Source organism: Centrocercus urophasianus, unplaced genomic scaffold, assembly GCF_019232065.1.
Source record: "Centrocercus urophasianus isolate 14NV4802_14NV808 unplaced genomic scaffold, USGS_Curo_1.0 seq_15, whole genome shotgun sequence".
Classification (NCBI taxonomy): Eukaryota; Metazoa; Chordata; class Aves; order Galliformes; family Phasianidae; genus Centrocercus; species Centrocercus urophasianus.
Window position 1 is genome coordinate 47,232,401 of NW_024884697.1, and position 14,582 is coordinate 47,246,982.

Sequence of the window (14,582 nt, forward strand, 5' to 3'; positions counted from 1 at the left end):
GGTTTGGTTACCCAGGTGACATGGGGGTGTGTAGTAATTTTAATTGCTACAACTTTGGGAGTGGAAGGGACAAATCTGCTGATAAGATAGTATTCCTAACAAAAAAAAAAAAGGATATTTGAATGAAAAATACATTGCCTGAGAAGCACAATTAACACATGTGGTGTGTTATTCAAATTGTTTTTTATTAAAAATGTAATAAGTTGCTGTCTTCTCCTCCTCTAGATTGTTTACTAAACGAAGAGAATTTCTCAGTGAGGTGCCCCAAGCACAAGGTAAGAATCCTCACCTGTATTAGACCTGGTTTTTTTTGCTGTCCTCTTCTGGTATTTAAATCTGCTTTAATAGTTTTATACCTGGATAACATTTGTAATCAGAGGTGCTTTTTTCTTCTGTGGTGCGTGCTTGCAGTATATTCTGGGGGCACACATCAACTTTAGAAGAATACAGGGAGTTTAAGAAGATAAGTGAAGATTTTGCCATGTCTGTTCAGTCGTTCTTTAGATTCTTGATGATACATTAGAACCAGCTTCTTTTCCTGCCTTCTGTGATAGAACTAAAACGCTGCTCACTGCATCTGTTCAAGTGCTTTGTTGAAACTGTGGTGGTTTATTTTTCTTGGATTTACTGAGGGTGCAAGAAGGAAGAAGTAATAGCTCATGGAAAGGTTTCAACAGCTTTGGGAAAGCTGAAGCATTTAGACTACATCGTGAACCATTGTTGTCTATGTGAAATACCTTGTCCTAGTGTTGTGGTTTAACCCAGCAGGTAGCTCAGCATCACACAGTCGTTTGCTCACTCTCCCCTTTTCCAGTGCGATGGGGAGAGAATAAAAACAAAAAAGCAAAACAAACAAAACCCCAACAAAGAATTCAAGAATTGAGATATACTATTTCCTAAGAGAAAAGCAAAAGGAATATTGTTATGATCATATATATATAGCAAGTGATGTGCAAACAATTGCTCGTCATCCCCTGACCAATGCCCAGCTACCCCAGTGAGCTGAACTTCCTCCTTCAGAACTCCTTCTGCTTGATGTCATCTGGTATGAAATATCCCTTTGGCCAGTTTCAGTCAGCTGTCCTAATTCAGTTCCCTACCAGCTCCTTGGCCCTTCACTGCAAATAGCCTTGGCTTAGCAAGTAACTATAAGCATCCGTGTGTTACCAACATTGTTTTTGTCCTCAAACCAAAACACAGCATTGTACCAGACGCTCGGAAGAATTCTGTCCCAGCTGAAACCAAGACATCTAGTTAAGTGGTAGCTACTAGACTGAGTCCTTTGATACATGTTTGGCTGCTCTTTGGATCTTGACTCTTCTAAAGACTCATTTTTTCCTGTTTTTGGTAATGGATTCAGCATGATGCTTATGCCTAGAGTGTGGATACACTTTGCTGAATGCAGACCAGTGGTGCTGGACTTCTATTGCTCTGTGTGGAAAGAGGAGACACAGCTCATATTCTCTTGTGCATATGAATAATGTGATAAGGATTGGGAATATCCATCCTCTCTCTTGTCCACTAACTTCCCCCTATCCATAAGTGACGTTGCAACTCTGGGACACTGTGGGTATCCGTCCACTGGTTTTAAATGCTCAGGAGTCTCCAGAAAAATGGCTACTCTTGTGGCCAGTTGGATGGCATATAAATGGTGTGAGAGCATGGATGGCCCATGCTGGAAAATAAATGATAATAGGGAACAATTCAGTTACTCTCATTTAGTCTCCATTTAGTTCTTGTCTGCAGATCTCTTCTCTGCCTAGAATTAGACTGACATCTGGTGGTCTTTTGTCTTCACAGATTATCTTTAATCTGTCTTTTGTAAACATAAAATAATTAGTCTCATAGTACTTTCTAGATTTTTTAGCACAATATGATGTATTTAGACAGACGTATTTAAAATGTGCTGGAAGATTCTGGAAGCAGTGAGTCTGTGATCCAGAACTGGCCTACTTTTCATCATATGAGAGAAAATAACGTACTCTGTGCAATTGTGGAGGTGATGTTGAAAATTTACAGCACGTTTAAATGGATGTATTAATGCTGCAATGAGCCTGCAGGTCTCCCCAAACGAAAATTGAAAGGGTGAGCTCCCTTTACTGTGGAATGCAACAGCAGAAGTGCCATCTGCTGCCCGGCTTTGGATACCTGCCTGTAGAGAACAGGAAGATGACGTCTTTGAGAACTGTTTTATTTTCGGTGCCTACTGCCTGAAGGGAAAGATAGTTCTGAAGTTTTTCTTATCTGGCTTGGGTCACCAGTGCTTGCATTGGTGATGCCCAGACCATGAAAGGAAAAAACTACTTGGGGGAATCCAACTTCTGGAGATGATAGTGAAAAGGCACATTGGTTTCTGAAGTAATCTTGGGGAACAGGAGGGGGTAGACTGCTAAATATGTTGATTGAGGTACCTCATGAAGCAATAAAAGTTGTGGATTTTGCTCAGAACTGTTCCACTTCCACACCTGCTGTGTTGCTTTCAATACAGAAATTCAGCATCAGCAACTTTTGACACTGCACTTTGTTGCCATTTGCTTAGTAAATACACAAATCATTTGCAGTCAAGCAGGGATTTTTTATTTATTTTTTATTTTGCCTGCGTGTGACTCAGCCCTTGCTCTGTGACTCACTGAGCATTTCTGGCAGCATACAATATTGCCCTGCTCTTTTTATTGTAGTAATTGGGAGGGGGAGTTCCAGCCAGTTGTAAGGTGGGGCCAGAAGGGCTGAAAGCGACTGCTTTAGAGTGACTGGAAAACAAATTACATCAGTTCTTCTGCAAACTATGAACATGAGCAACTGAAAGGAAAAGACACTTTAGATTAGGCCATTTAAAACCAGGCTATTAGGTAGCAGCAGTTGAACATTAGTAGCTAATTAGTAGCTGTCTAATATCTCACTCCTCTGTTCTTTAGTTAATGGGTGGAAGAGCTAACTTCATAAATCCACTGACACTCAGTGAGTCCCCAGTACAGTGCTTCTTACCCTTTTTTCAGTCCATGCCTCACGTCGGTAAATACACCTCATCATAATAAGTGGCTCCCAGAGAGCAAAGGTGCTTCTTGCCTCATTAACTGCGCTTAACACTTCAGGCATAAGCAAGCTGTGTCCAGAGGGACCTGTCCTGCCTTTCCCTGTGTTCCCCAGTGGGCTTTCCCATTTCCTTCTGTCAGCATTGATGCTTCAACCATCCATGTCCTGAATGTGCTACTTTTGCAAAATAGCAGCTTTTATCGCAGGGAAAATGCTGTGTGAAAGCTAATCATCTTCTGAAGGGTTCTGCTTCCACTCACAGAGCCAGCTCACTGTGTGCTGCATCAGAGTCAGTGCTGTTTGCAACAGACCTGGTGAGGATGCAAAAGCAGAGAAAGGGAAGCGCAGGGGATGAGATGCCTCACCTTTTGGTGGCACTGCAGTCTTAGATCGTCTTAAGCTATCCGTGGGCAGTTTTAAGTGGTGTTGCTAAGTTCATTCTACCTTTCTGTGTTAAATTCTATGTTTCTTAACCAGGCTTCCATGTCCCAAACTCTTTACTTTTGCAAATTTACCTGCTTTAGGGAAAACTCTGTCTGAAAATCTGTGTCTGGTTTCAATACTGACTTCTCTTTCTCTCTCTCACTTTCTGTATGTTCACTTTCCCTACCCCTGTCTTCCTTTTCTCCCTTGTTTTCTTTTTCCTCCTCCTTTTGGCTTGCTGGTTTGTCAGCCCCTCCTTCCTTGCTCTCTTCCCTCCTTGCAGAACAAGATGGTGAAAGGCAGCCTCAGCACAGAGCAGTCGGAGCGGGGGTGAGGGGGGAAGTGTACTCCTGGGAATGGAAATAAAAGCAAGCACAGGTGAGTTGGGGAGAGCTTCCAGTTTCCACCTGCTTACTCCTGTGGTTCCTTTACCTGCAGTGCTCTTCCCCACTTCTGAGAGATAACACGGTGATCTCATGTACGTGCCGCAAATCTGTAATTACTAACTTTGGTTTTCTTTTTTTCCTTCTGCAATCTGTTCAGGCTAGTCACTTCGGGGTTTTTTGTACACAGCAGTTCCTTCTGTGTAGTGATGAGAGACAAAGCTTGTTGCAGCTGCCCTATTGCTCTCCCAGCTAAGCCAGTGGCAAAAATCTCCTTTAATATCACGCTCTTAACAATCTTTTTTCTTAAGTGACTGGTAGTTAATAAGTTTCTGGTTTGGTTTTGTTTTTGCTTTTTTCCAAGTTCATCGGTGTCTTTGTGAGAAAGGATCAATGATACCAATGAGTTCAAGATTACTACAAGCTTGGTTTACCTGTTTTCCAGAAATGTAAATATAGGGATAAGTGTATTGATCTTATCAGGAGTGCGTTCTATTTTCAGGATAGCATTTTTCTTCATTTTGCAAATAGTTGTGGGTGAGAGGAGGCCGAGCTGTATCCCCAGGTGACCACAAATTCAACTTCCTAATGTTTCTTCCAGTTCCTTACAGCTCTGCCCTCTGTATCCAAGGTAGCTGTAGAAGTGTTTGGTCAGCATAAGCCAAAAGGGCTTTGGGAGGCAGCAGCTCTGTTCTTGTGCCCCAACTCCCCAGCTGCTCTTCCCTTCAGCCTCCCTCTTTATCTAGCCCATGGGTGTCCAATGTTTTGGCTTGCCTGGACAGCACTGAGTGAATAGGAATTGTCTTGGGCCACATATATGTAAATTGCTCTGAAAGTAATATTTTCTGTTTATTTACATGGAAAATACAAGAGATACAGAGAGCACAGCAGCTGTTTGGTAGAGCAAATTCTCAGAGCTACAAAACACTATTTTTCAACATAGTCATCACCATTAGCTCTGCATTTTTGCCAATGATGAACAAGAGCCTACATGCCATGCTCATCAAAACCTGCTCCAGCAGAGGAGCAACACCCACTGCCCCATAAACATTAGTAAACATTAGTGAATGTCAGTGTAACTTTTTCCTCATGGAGGAATTCAGTGGTTCACCTTTGCTTCATACACGCTTCCATGTCTGACACCAATTTGTCAGACTGCCCCTCTGCTGCCCTCTGTCACACAGCAACAAAACCTAAGGGAGTATTGGTGGGAAGGTTCACCTTCTACTGCCATACCATTAACATCCACCTCTGACATTGTGGGCCAATATAATAAAACAGGAGGCATTACTTTCAGAGCAGCCCTCATAAAACATAAGTAACAAAACAATTTTTAATATTTTTCTTAAAACAATTTGAAAAAGAGGAACAAAAACATAAGACTAATGGGATATGTGACTTTGTGAAATGAATGCATCGCCCTGGTTCGATGGCAGTGGTTGCAATTCATAGTGAGGTCTCAAGGTACTCATCAGAGATTTTTTGAAGAAATTTTACACTTCCTCTAGTTCATCCTTGACAGTAGTTGTTCAGAATGTGTGTACTGCCAACAAGTGATGACGTGAATACAGTGTGATTGTGAAGCAAAGGATATTTCTCTCTGGTAAGAGAGGGATTATGAAGGTCTGGTGAAAAGACACAATCAGATTCTGGAGTTGAATATCTGATTGCAACTGTATACATTCTGTTTGAAAATTTGCAGGTAATGTATTTAGATCAACTCAAAATAATGGTGCAAACTTCTTTTTTTTTTTTGCAATCTTGAAACCTGTTTTCAAATTCCTGTATCAAAATGAAAAGCTCAGCCGTGTATTCTTCACTGTTTGGAGCCCTGTGTTTAGCCAGTATATCCAAATGCATACTGGTATTTGCTGTTGAGCCAACACTGCACAGCACTGCTCTTCCTGTGCCCTGCTTTTGGTTGACACAGCCTGAATAACATTCTGACAGTTTGGTTGCTGCAGAGCAATGGGGGCTGTGCCTGGGGCCACTCTTCAGGGAAGAGCTGCAGCCTTTATAGCACAGGGCAGGAGGTGGCCACGTGCAGCCCATTGGCCGGGAGTTGGTTGGATGTGCTTGCTCTCACCCAAGTCTTCAGGAGGCCACGTGTGAACTTGGTCAGATATTTGATGTCTGAAAATTGTGTTTTGCCATATCAGTGTAACAGTTTGAATCCTTTTCTTAATCTGATTTGCTGTGTGTCTGCAGTGAGAAGGGAGTAGTTCAGAGGTGGGAATTAGGGCGGGTATGATGAGGATGGGATTTCTTATTTCCATCAAGTACGTTGCCGTGTGGTGGCAGCAGGGAGGTCTAGATGAAATAATGATTTCAAATTAGTTCCTCTTGGCATATTTTCCCATAAACTCTAGTTCCAAAAAATCTTCTGACTCCATTTCAGTGCTCCAGGTGCATTTCTTGCTTAGCTGGCCATTTCTGTCTTTTTGTTGCAGCACTACAGGTGTAGTTGCTGTTTCATGTCTGCCGTCTAGCCTGATTTTAACAATCCCTTTCCCTCACCACCATTTTACTGCTTCCAAATCACCTTTGTCACTTCATAATCTTACTTGTTTCTCCAATTAAATAACTGGAAAGAGCTTTTAATGTTGTTTTCTGTGAAGGACGAGGGGTTAACTAGAGAATTCTGGTTCTTCTGTGTAGTAGCAGAAGACAGAAATTGCCTTCTCCGTGATGATTTTTGAAGGTAGGTTTTTAAGGAGCTAATGAATATTAATGTGTTGCAGAGACCTTTGTGCAGCTTTGTCTTCCGCATCATTTTCCTTCATTCTTTTTTTTTGTAGATCATAGGCATGTATTGGCTTAAGACCTTGCAAGCTGTGGAATCTCAGCACTATGTTCACTGCATGGTATAGACATTTCTCTAAGGCATCATTTCTTCCCGATTCTACTTTGGCCTCAAGTAGTTCTTACCTAAAGGTCCTGTTTAACCTCCTCCCTGGGGGGCTGAGAATGTCTTAGAGGTTCGTTTATGCAGCCTGACCTTGTATCCCAAAGCAAAAACCATACAAATCCAAAAGATACAGTTCTTAAAAAAAGATTTGCTGTATTACGACGGCAATTAACAAAGTTTAGAGGAGCACTCCTGGTAGAAGAGCAGCTGCCATTCCACTGACCTTGCTGTAGAGATAAAAGGGGCAGTCAGCTGTTAGATTATTGGGCTACTTTGTCTTGGTTCACTCCTAGGCCCAGCAAGTTAGGAAAAATCATGCGTATTGGATAACATCCAGGCAAGTCAGTGTATTCTGTCTCTGATTGTTGCTTCTTTCTCCCTGAGCCAGTTGCCTCTAGAACATTTGGATCACATCCAGATCTGGAGAGTGACTGTTGGAGAGGGTCTGGTGCTCTGGAACCTGTCCAAGAATGGGGAAGGGCTCTGTGTGGTGAGCCTGATTTCTCCCTGAGCCGGTGCCTAATGCTCTGGATTGATTCCAGGCATGGGCAAGCAGCCCTTGTATGGCAGCCAGAGACAGCACTGCGGCCTTGACACTCCTTCAGTGCAGACTCACAGTTGCACAGTAATGAACTCCACAAAGGTCAGCTGCCTGAACCTCCCTCCTTTCCTCCCGAGTTCCAACTCCATGGCTTGCCTGTCTGGTTTTCACATGCAATTGCTTGACCTTCTCCACTGTATGAGGGGGTGTTATCAGCCAAGAGGTAGGCTTGCTGGGTTGTAATCTAATTGGTATACTGATAATCAGAAGGGCATTGATTTCTGCATCACATTTGAGCTCGTGGGTAATTGCCAGCTATACATAAACATGGATGTTACTTTACTCACAAGCACACCTCTAATGCTATTAGCTGCTTTTTGTATGTGTCACTTACATTGTCAGCTTTTTTCTTTTTTACCCAAAGCTCACTGACTGGTAAGGAGGGTTTTATACAAGCTACATCAAAGTGTTAACCTTTCTAAATAAATCAGCTGCCGCTGGGCCTCCTTGTGCTATGGGAGAAGGGAAGAAAGGAATTCATTATTTCAAGCTTTGCTTTTTCGACAGTGCACATTAAGAATGAGAACTGTGGCTCAGTGAAATTAAATTTTAATTTTATCTGAAGTTCCTCTTTTGAACTACATCTCTAGCACCTTACTGAACTCCTGGAGTTCATTCTCTCAGCTCAGAATTTCATGACAGGGAGAGTGTGTACGCCAAGTGCTTGGACATTCCCCTGCATGTCTTGAAAGACAACATGAGCATCATTTGTCCATGAACTTTTGCCTCCACAACTTTGCCATTAGAACAACTACTAACTAACTAAATGAATAAATATCACTTTACCTGCAGCTAGCTTAACTGTAGCTCTGCCTTTTGCTGATGAAATCCAGCTGTGTCAAGAACTAGATTCCCGTGGCTGATCATGTAGTATCAATACCAATTTCATTATCTGAGTCATTTTCACTGAATGCTGTCTGAGTGGCAGTGTGGTGACCTGTATGAAAATATTTGGGTCCAAATCCTAAGGGATGGTGTGGTGTCCCAAAGCTGTCATTGTATTTGATCATGCTTGGCCACTTTGCAGTTTTCAGAGTCAGGATGAGGACTGAACATGAGGTGAGCAAGCTCCTTACCCACTGCTGGAAGTTTGAAAGTGCTGAATTGGGTGTGGGTAGCTCTGCCCTTGTGGACTCCTCTCTAGCTGGGCTCTGTCATTTCGTGCTGGTTGTCTAACCGATGCTTGTTGTTACTTGGATTTGCTTTTATGAACTACTTACCATTGTACTTGTGTCCGATTTTAGTCCACAGACCCAGAGCTCTGGGTGCTGCTGCTGTGGTAGGCTGCTGAATATGTTCCCCAGAATGTGAGGAGAGCGTTGGCAGACCAAGGCAATGGAACCTTCCTGCATATTACTGGTTTCACTTTGTTTTTCAGGTTAGGCTGTTGAGATAAAAAGCGGTGGACATTCATGACTGAATGGAATCTCTCCCACTGTGCAGCCATGCCCCCTCTCGACGTGCCTGCCAATGCCAGCACTTCCTTCATCAATTCTTACATCACACCCAAGACCGATGACATCACAGAATTTGACCAAGGAGTCTGAACCAGCTGTTTCCATGGACACAATCTCCATAGTGACAGTGGGAAGGGGAGGGGGAAAAAGGAAACAGGTGGGGGGAACTAAAGAGGGAGGGATAAATATATATATATATAAAGATCTATTTTTTAGTCTTGAAAGACTTTGTTTTAAATGAAAGGTGCGCTATCCCTTTTGATGCTTTTGATTAAAATTAAGAAAAACCCAGATAAATTTAAAAAGAACAAATTTGTAGCTGAAGTAAATACTAGATCCAAAATCAGGCAAGGCTTATGGAGCCTAACATTTGGCAGGAAAGAACAGTGGTACTGGGAGCAGTCTGGACTGGATTTGTCTCCCTTCCTCTTGCCTTCTTTCTTTCTCACAACATCCAAGGAAGTCCAATTTTAAAAGGAAAACAAAATCACAGGATAACTTGTTTGTAGGATATGGGAGGAAGGTTTGAATGGATGCAGGTGGTGGGGCGTTTTTCCTTTGTGTGTGTGGGATAGGGAGGTCATAGTTTTAAGAAACACTGTGTTGATAGTAGGAGCTTGATAAACATCTGAAGGCCCTTAGGTCACCTGGCTCACAAAGTAAGAGCAAACTGCCGTTTGCTTAGCTCATGCACACAAGTGTACTCTTCCTACATGTGCTAACTACCTGTTGGAGAAAGGAGCAGCTGCCCTCTGCAGCACGCAGCCCAGGCCGTAGCCAGGAGCTGCCTTTGGCACTGGGGGCAGCGGGGAGGTGTGCTTTACCTGCCAGACTGGGGAGCTGGGAAGGAAGTCTGAATGCTGGTGGAACCAATGTGTTTTCAGAGTGGTCAGAAAATCCACTTAGCCCTTTTTTTGTTTTATGTTTTGCTTTTCCAGAAGGAGGAAGAAGGAATGTCAGTGCAACAGGCTACACTATGTGGTTATTTGTTGTGGGTTTCTTTGTAAATTATGTAACTGTAAACATTTGGGTTTAAGAAACATAAAACAAACAAACAAACAAAAAAAAAAAAACAAAAAAAAAACCCACAGTTTTTTTCTTATTAAGGCCTTAAGAAAGGGGTTAGTGCATCTTTCAGGGGTCACTCTGCCATGGGAATAAAATAGCTGTTTCACAAACAGTTTTATATAAAAAAAGCTTAAAAAAACACACAAAAAAAAACTAATAAACTTCATTTTAACCTTATCTCCTTTTGTTTTGTGCGAACTTGATTTGTTTAAAAGGACAGAGACACTACTATCTGCTGCTTTTTTGTTTCTTTGCCTTCATCAGTTCTGCCTTCAGCGATGACCTTCTGAACTGGCCCAGCAAGAGGAAGACCGCAAAAGCTTTTTAAAATAAAAACTTAGAATTTGTTTGATGCTCCAAGATAACAAGCCAATGACTGGATAAACTTTGTGTTTGCGTGAGATGGTATTTCACCGATTCACTGACTTCTTTCACTCATAGGATGGTGGCATATCCTAGTGATAACAGCGTGGTGTTTACTGGGAAGTCACTATAGATAGGGATCTAACCAGCATGATTTGGATAAAAAAAGTGGGGTTGATATTGTGGGGAGGGAAGAATTATTTTAAAAAGTTATGTACTGGATGCTTGCTCAGCTACTCGCATTTTGGAGTATTCAGCACATAAGAAATAGTATCTATGATAGCTCATATTAAGATATCTATTTTAACTCTATTTTTAAAAGATCGATTTAAAGATTTGGGAGATCATTTGGCAGTTATTTATTTCTAGAAGTTGCTACTTCCGCTGACAAGAATTTGGAAAGCAAGGGCAGTCTTCTGCTCACTCCTTTCCCAGTAGCAGCTACTGACGTTAGTATGTCCTTCTACATTAAGAAATAGACCTGTTGTGATAAATGTCACTAATGTGTCCTGAACTGGTGCTGAAAATATTTAACTGCTGGTGTAGTCAGAAAAATCATTTTTAGCATAGTTAATGTGATTGAGTAAATGACTTCTTTTCAACTGAATAAAAAAAATTTTTTTTTTCCTAGTGTCTGTTCTATTCTACCTGTTTTGAAAAACAAAACAAAATACATAAATGGAGTTATTTCATTGAGGAATCAGCTTTGTGGTACTACACCAGCAGCAGGAGACTGGTAAAACTGGTGGAATTTATGTTTTTGGCTCTTCGGGGTGGTGTTACAGCTGAGGAAGGTTTGGGGTCGGTGGGAGCCGGGAGTCTCGGAGGGTTTTCCTATTGCTCCTCTTGGCAGTAGCTCCTTGTGCACCATGGATGAAGAGCAGCAGAAGTCATATACATCCAAAGAACAAACGGTACCACACTGGACTCCAATTGGGAAGTATTTTGAACCCATCTCATTAGCTTCCACGTGGCCCTTTGTCAGTACTGCTGTCAGAAGTAAGGGCCGTGTTCCCCCCAACAGAGGCCCTACAAGTCGACCATCTGCACGGCAGTTGGAGCCTTTACAGGAAACAGAGCTGCAACGATTCTCTAAAACCAAGCTGGAAGGAATCTTAAAATAATGTTTAATGCCTTCTTGGGAGGACTTGGATACGATCCAGAGCAGTCATAAAATCCACTTGGAAATAAAAATCTCTTGGATCAGAAGCTATAAAGTGCCTAAGTGGATTCTGAAAGCCATGAACAAAATGTTTACGAGCTCTATTCTGCAAAAGCGATGAGAGCCTGCTGCCATGGATATGTTGGAGTTGAAAGAAAGGGAGAAAGATTTGGAAATCTTGGCTAATTTAGAATTTGTGAAGCAGGAATGACCTGCAGCAGAACTGTAAAATGTGGAGATTGTATCAAGAAGCAAATCAGCAACCTGCAAGCAGCTTGGGAATTACCTGCTTGGATGAGGAAATGAACTAGTGGGAGTTTGGGTAAAGCAGCTCGTTTTCCAAATGTTTCTCCAAATGATCTCTACAATGAGAGAAACTAGCACCAGCTTACTGGGAAATGGAGGTGATGGTTCGACAGCATTTCCAAAGTGAGTAGTTGTTTAAAAATGAACATTTTGACAGCTAACTGGAGTAAACCAACACTGCTGAACATGGTCAAAGAAAAGGATGTGGGATTTTCTGTGTTGGGTTTTTTTTTTTTTCCCCCCCCTAAAAGGATGTGCAACAGATGAAGTATGCAAAGGATGTCTATAAATATGAGCTGATGAGGGTTCAGCTGGAGGCCAGGAGGATAAAATTCCTGCAGGGATTGATGGTCGATGTAGGATACATAAAACATGCTTATTGTGAAACCAGGAGCTGCTGATTTATTCATCGTGGACTTTCATAGCAAATGACATCTACACTTGGAAATCCAAGGCACAGTCTAACGTGGAGTTTATAATGAGATTGTGCACCACAGAAGGAAGGCTGCAGAAGGTGATGGTCATCTCCGCTCAGCAGAGTAAACGACATAGTGCAATGACTGGGGATTTTATCTGGGTTTGTGATGCTCTTGAACCTTTGGAATTGGAACACACTAGCTAACACCAAGCTCAAGAAGTACTTTGAGTGGGACACGAGAGGGTGGGGAAGAGAGCTGTGAAGGTAATGGGCAACTAAATGACAGCTCTGGTGTTACGACTGTTTAATACACTGTACAGTCTGTAATCATTGAATCATTAAGTCAGGAAAAGACCACAAAGACCATTTAGTCCAACTGTCAATCCACTGCTGCCGTGCCCCACTAGATGTACATAATAAAAGGTACATAACTAATGTGCATAACTGTAGAGACAGCAGGGGGAAAGCATTCTGGGACAGTCTGGTTAATAACTCACCAGTAATTGCATATGGTATCCTGAGTGCAGTGGTTGTCTTGGGCACAGCAGAGTACTTGCTTAGCGGGGCACAGGGGTGGTTTGTCTGATCTTCGTGCCAGCTTACCAGACTGGACAGAAAAGCAAGCCTCCATCTAAAAGTATAGAAAGCTGAATGCAGATACCAGATCTTCAGATCTACAGGCTGGCTGCGTGGTTGAGGATAAATGGATCAATTATAATTGGTCTGAATTTTACTATTATTAACAACTAAAAGTTTTGTGAAAAAAGCAGGTGTACGGGTAATCCAGGTTTAGTTATAGGTCTAGAAAATACCAGGGTGTGGTTAATTCTTTGAGGTTCTGCTGACCTTCCTGTGAGAAGCTGAAAGTGTTGCAACCTGAGGGTTGGGTTAGAATTCTCTATATTGTGGAACAAGGTGAAATTCTTATTGGTCTGCGGTAGTGAACTTGTAACAAACATCTTGGGTTTGGTTTTGTTTGAGAGCTACTACAGCGTACTGCAAACAAGGTAATTCAGCCAGTTAAGCAGAAGACAGAAGTAACTCCTGCTTTCTGTGCCAGTTTGACTGATACGCATCACTGAAGAATCGTTTCCATAGTGATGAGATTCTACTTACAGTCTAAAGATCAGTGGAACAGTTGCAGACAATGCAGTTGTACACAGATGTTTATTTATTTCTCTGCCTGTAGATTTGGTCAGATGCAAAAGTTTCACTTTGCTGTCCTACTGAAAATGTACCAGGTGGCTACTTAGTCTTTTTGTGGGATTTCATTTCTTAGGTGGAACCAATATGCCACTTTGCACTTCCACCGAAAGAGGCCTGAACTGAAGGGAAGCACTGCTTGGCTGCTCACTTCTTTCATGAGGCCATGTTCAGAGCTGAGATTGCTTCCCTTTCTTCTTTGATCTGGAGAGGTTTCTTGTAGTTCATTGCTTAACTCAGTTTCACTGCTGTGGTTTCAAGATTTTGGCCTTCAGAAATGCTAATGCTGCTCCACAGCCATGGAGAAAATTATTAAGAGGAACTCTTCAGCCCATAGCAAACCTCCTGTGATGGAAATCTTCCACTTTAGCTGGGGGATCAGGACTCAAACTGGTGACATACTCATCTGCTTGACAAAACCCATGTACGCTTACTCCTGTACTGTACATGAATATATGCAGTTTATCTGCCAGTGCTGCATGCAGTCCATCACTGGCTTTTGGCTTGTAACTATACCTGCTAATAACCAAACCTCGAGATCACAGGGCATGGGGATCTGTGCTGGCTGTGAGACGTACCATGACAGTGGTTCCCTGAATTGTATTGAAATGACTTCAGTCTCACATACTTCAGGGGGGAGCAGCAAAAATGTCCAAGATATCTGAGAGGGAGCTGGGAGTCATTATGCTAGAGAGAAGTACAGCTTTATATAGGTATGTCTGCACTACATAGCAACTTGATTCTCCTGGGCTGACACTAATTGATCAAAGAAGTGTCACCACATTGAGTGGTTTTATTAAAAAAGGATAAGCCCTTATGAACACTTTATAGCATTCATAGTAGAGAAACAGAATTGGGCTTCCATCACCAGGAATATATTTCTGTCTCTAGAGTGGTGACATCACTTGATTCTTACACACAAGAGGTTATTTTGAGGATGTTTTGGTGCATCCATTGGCATTACCATGAATAGTTATTATATTAAGCTGACTCTGGGTCATATGACTGTCCTTCCATTTGTAGTCAGCAAGAAGAAGCACGGTAAAGCAGACTAAATCTGTTTTTCAAGTGTTGTATGAGGAAACTAGGAATTGCAAGTGGAAATGGGTCTAAAAATGAGTCAAGACTGCGTACAAGGAGAAAGAAACTACAGTTTAACATAACCCATCTTTGTGTAATGTCTTGGCTGCATGGAGCTGAGGTAAGGACGTGGCTGTATGAAAAGGGTGTTATAGAGTCTGGCTGCTCAGCGGGTGC

At 42.1% G+C, this 14,582-nt stretch overlaps 1 protein-coding gene across 7 annotated transcripts in view; it reads left to right on the forward strand.

Annotated features, from left to right (window-relative positions):
* Window positions 1-10,050, forward strand: part of TCF20 (transcription factor 20) — a 115,693-nt gene extending 105,643 nt beyond the window's left edge. For 5 of the 7 annotated variants that reach the window (XM_042815472.1, XM_042815473.1, XM_042815475.1 and 2 more), the window contains 3 exons: window positions 226-275; window positions 3,707-3,834; window positions 8,727-10,050. In XM_042815472.1, the coding sequence (XP_042671406.1) occupies window positions 226-275; window positions 3,707-3,790 (134 nt within the window). In that variant the 3' untranslated portion in view covers window positions 3,791-3,834; window positions 8,727-10,050. The remainder of the gene's footprint in view (window positions 1-225; window positions 276-3,706; window positions 3,835-8,726) is intronic. The other 2 variants (XM_042815477.1, XM_042815478.1) reach the window with 2 other exon arrangements.
* The last annotated feature ends 4,532 nt before the right edge of the window (window positions 10,051-14,582 follow it).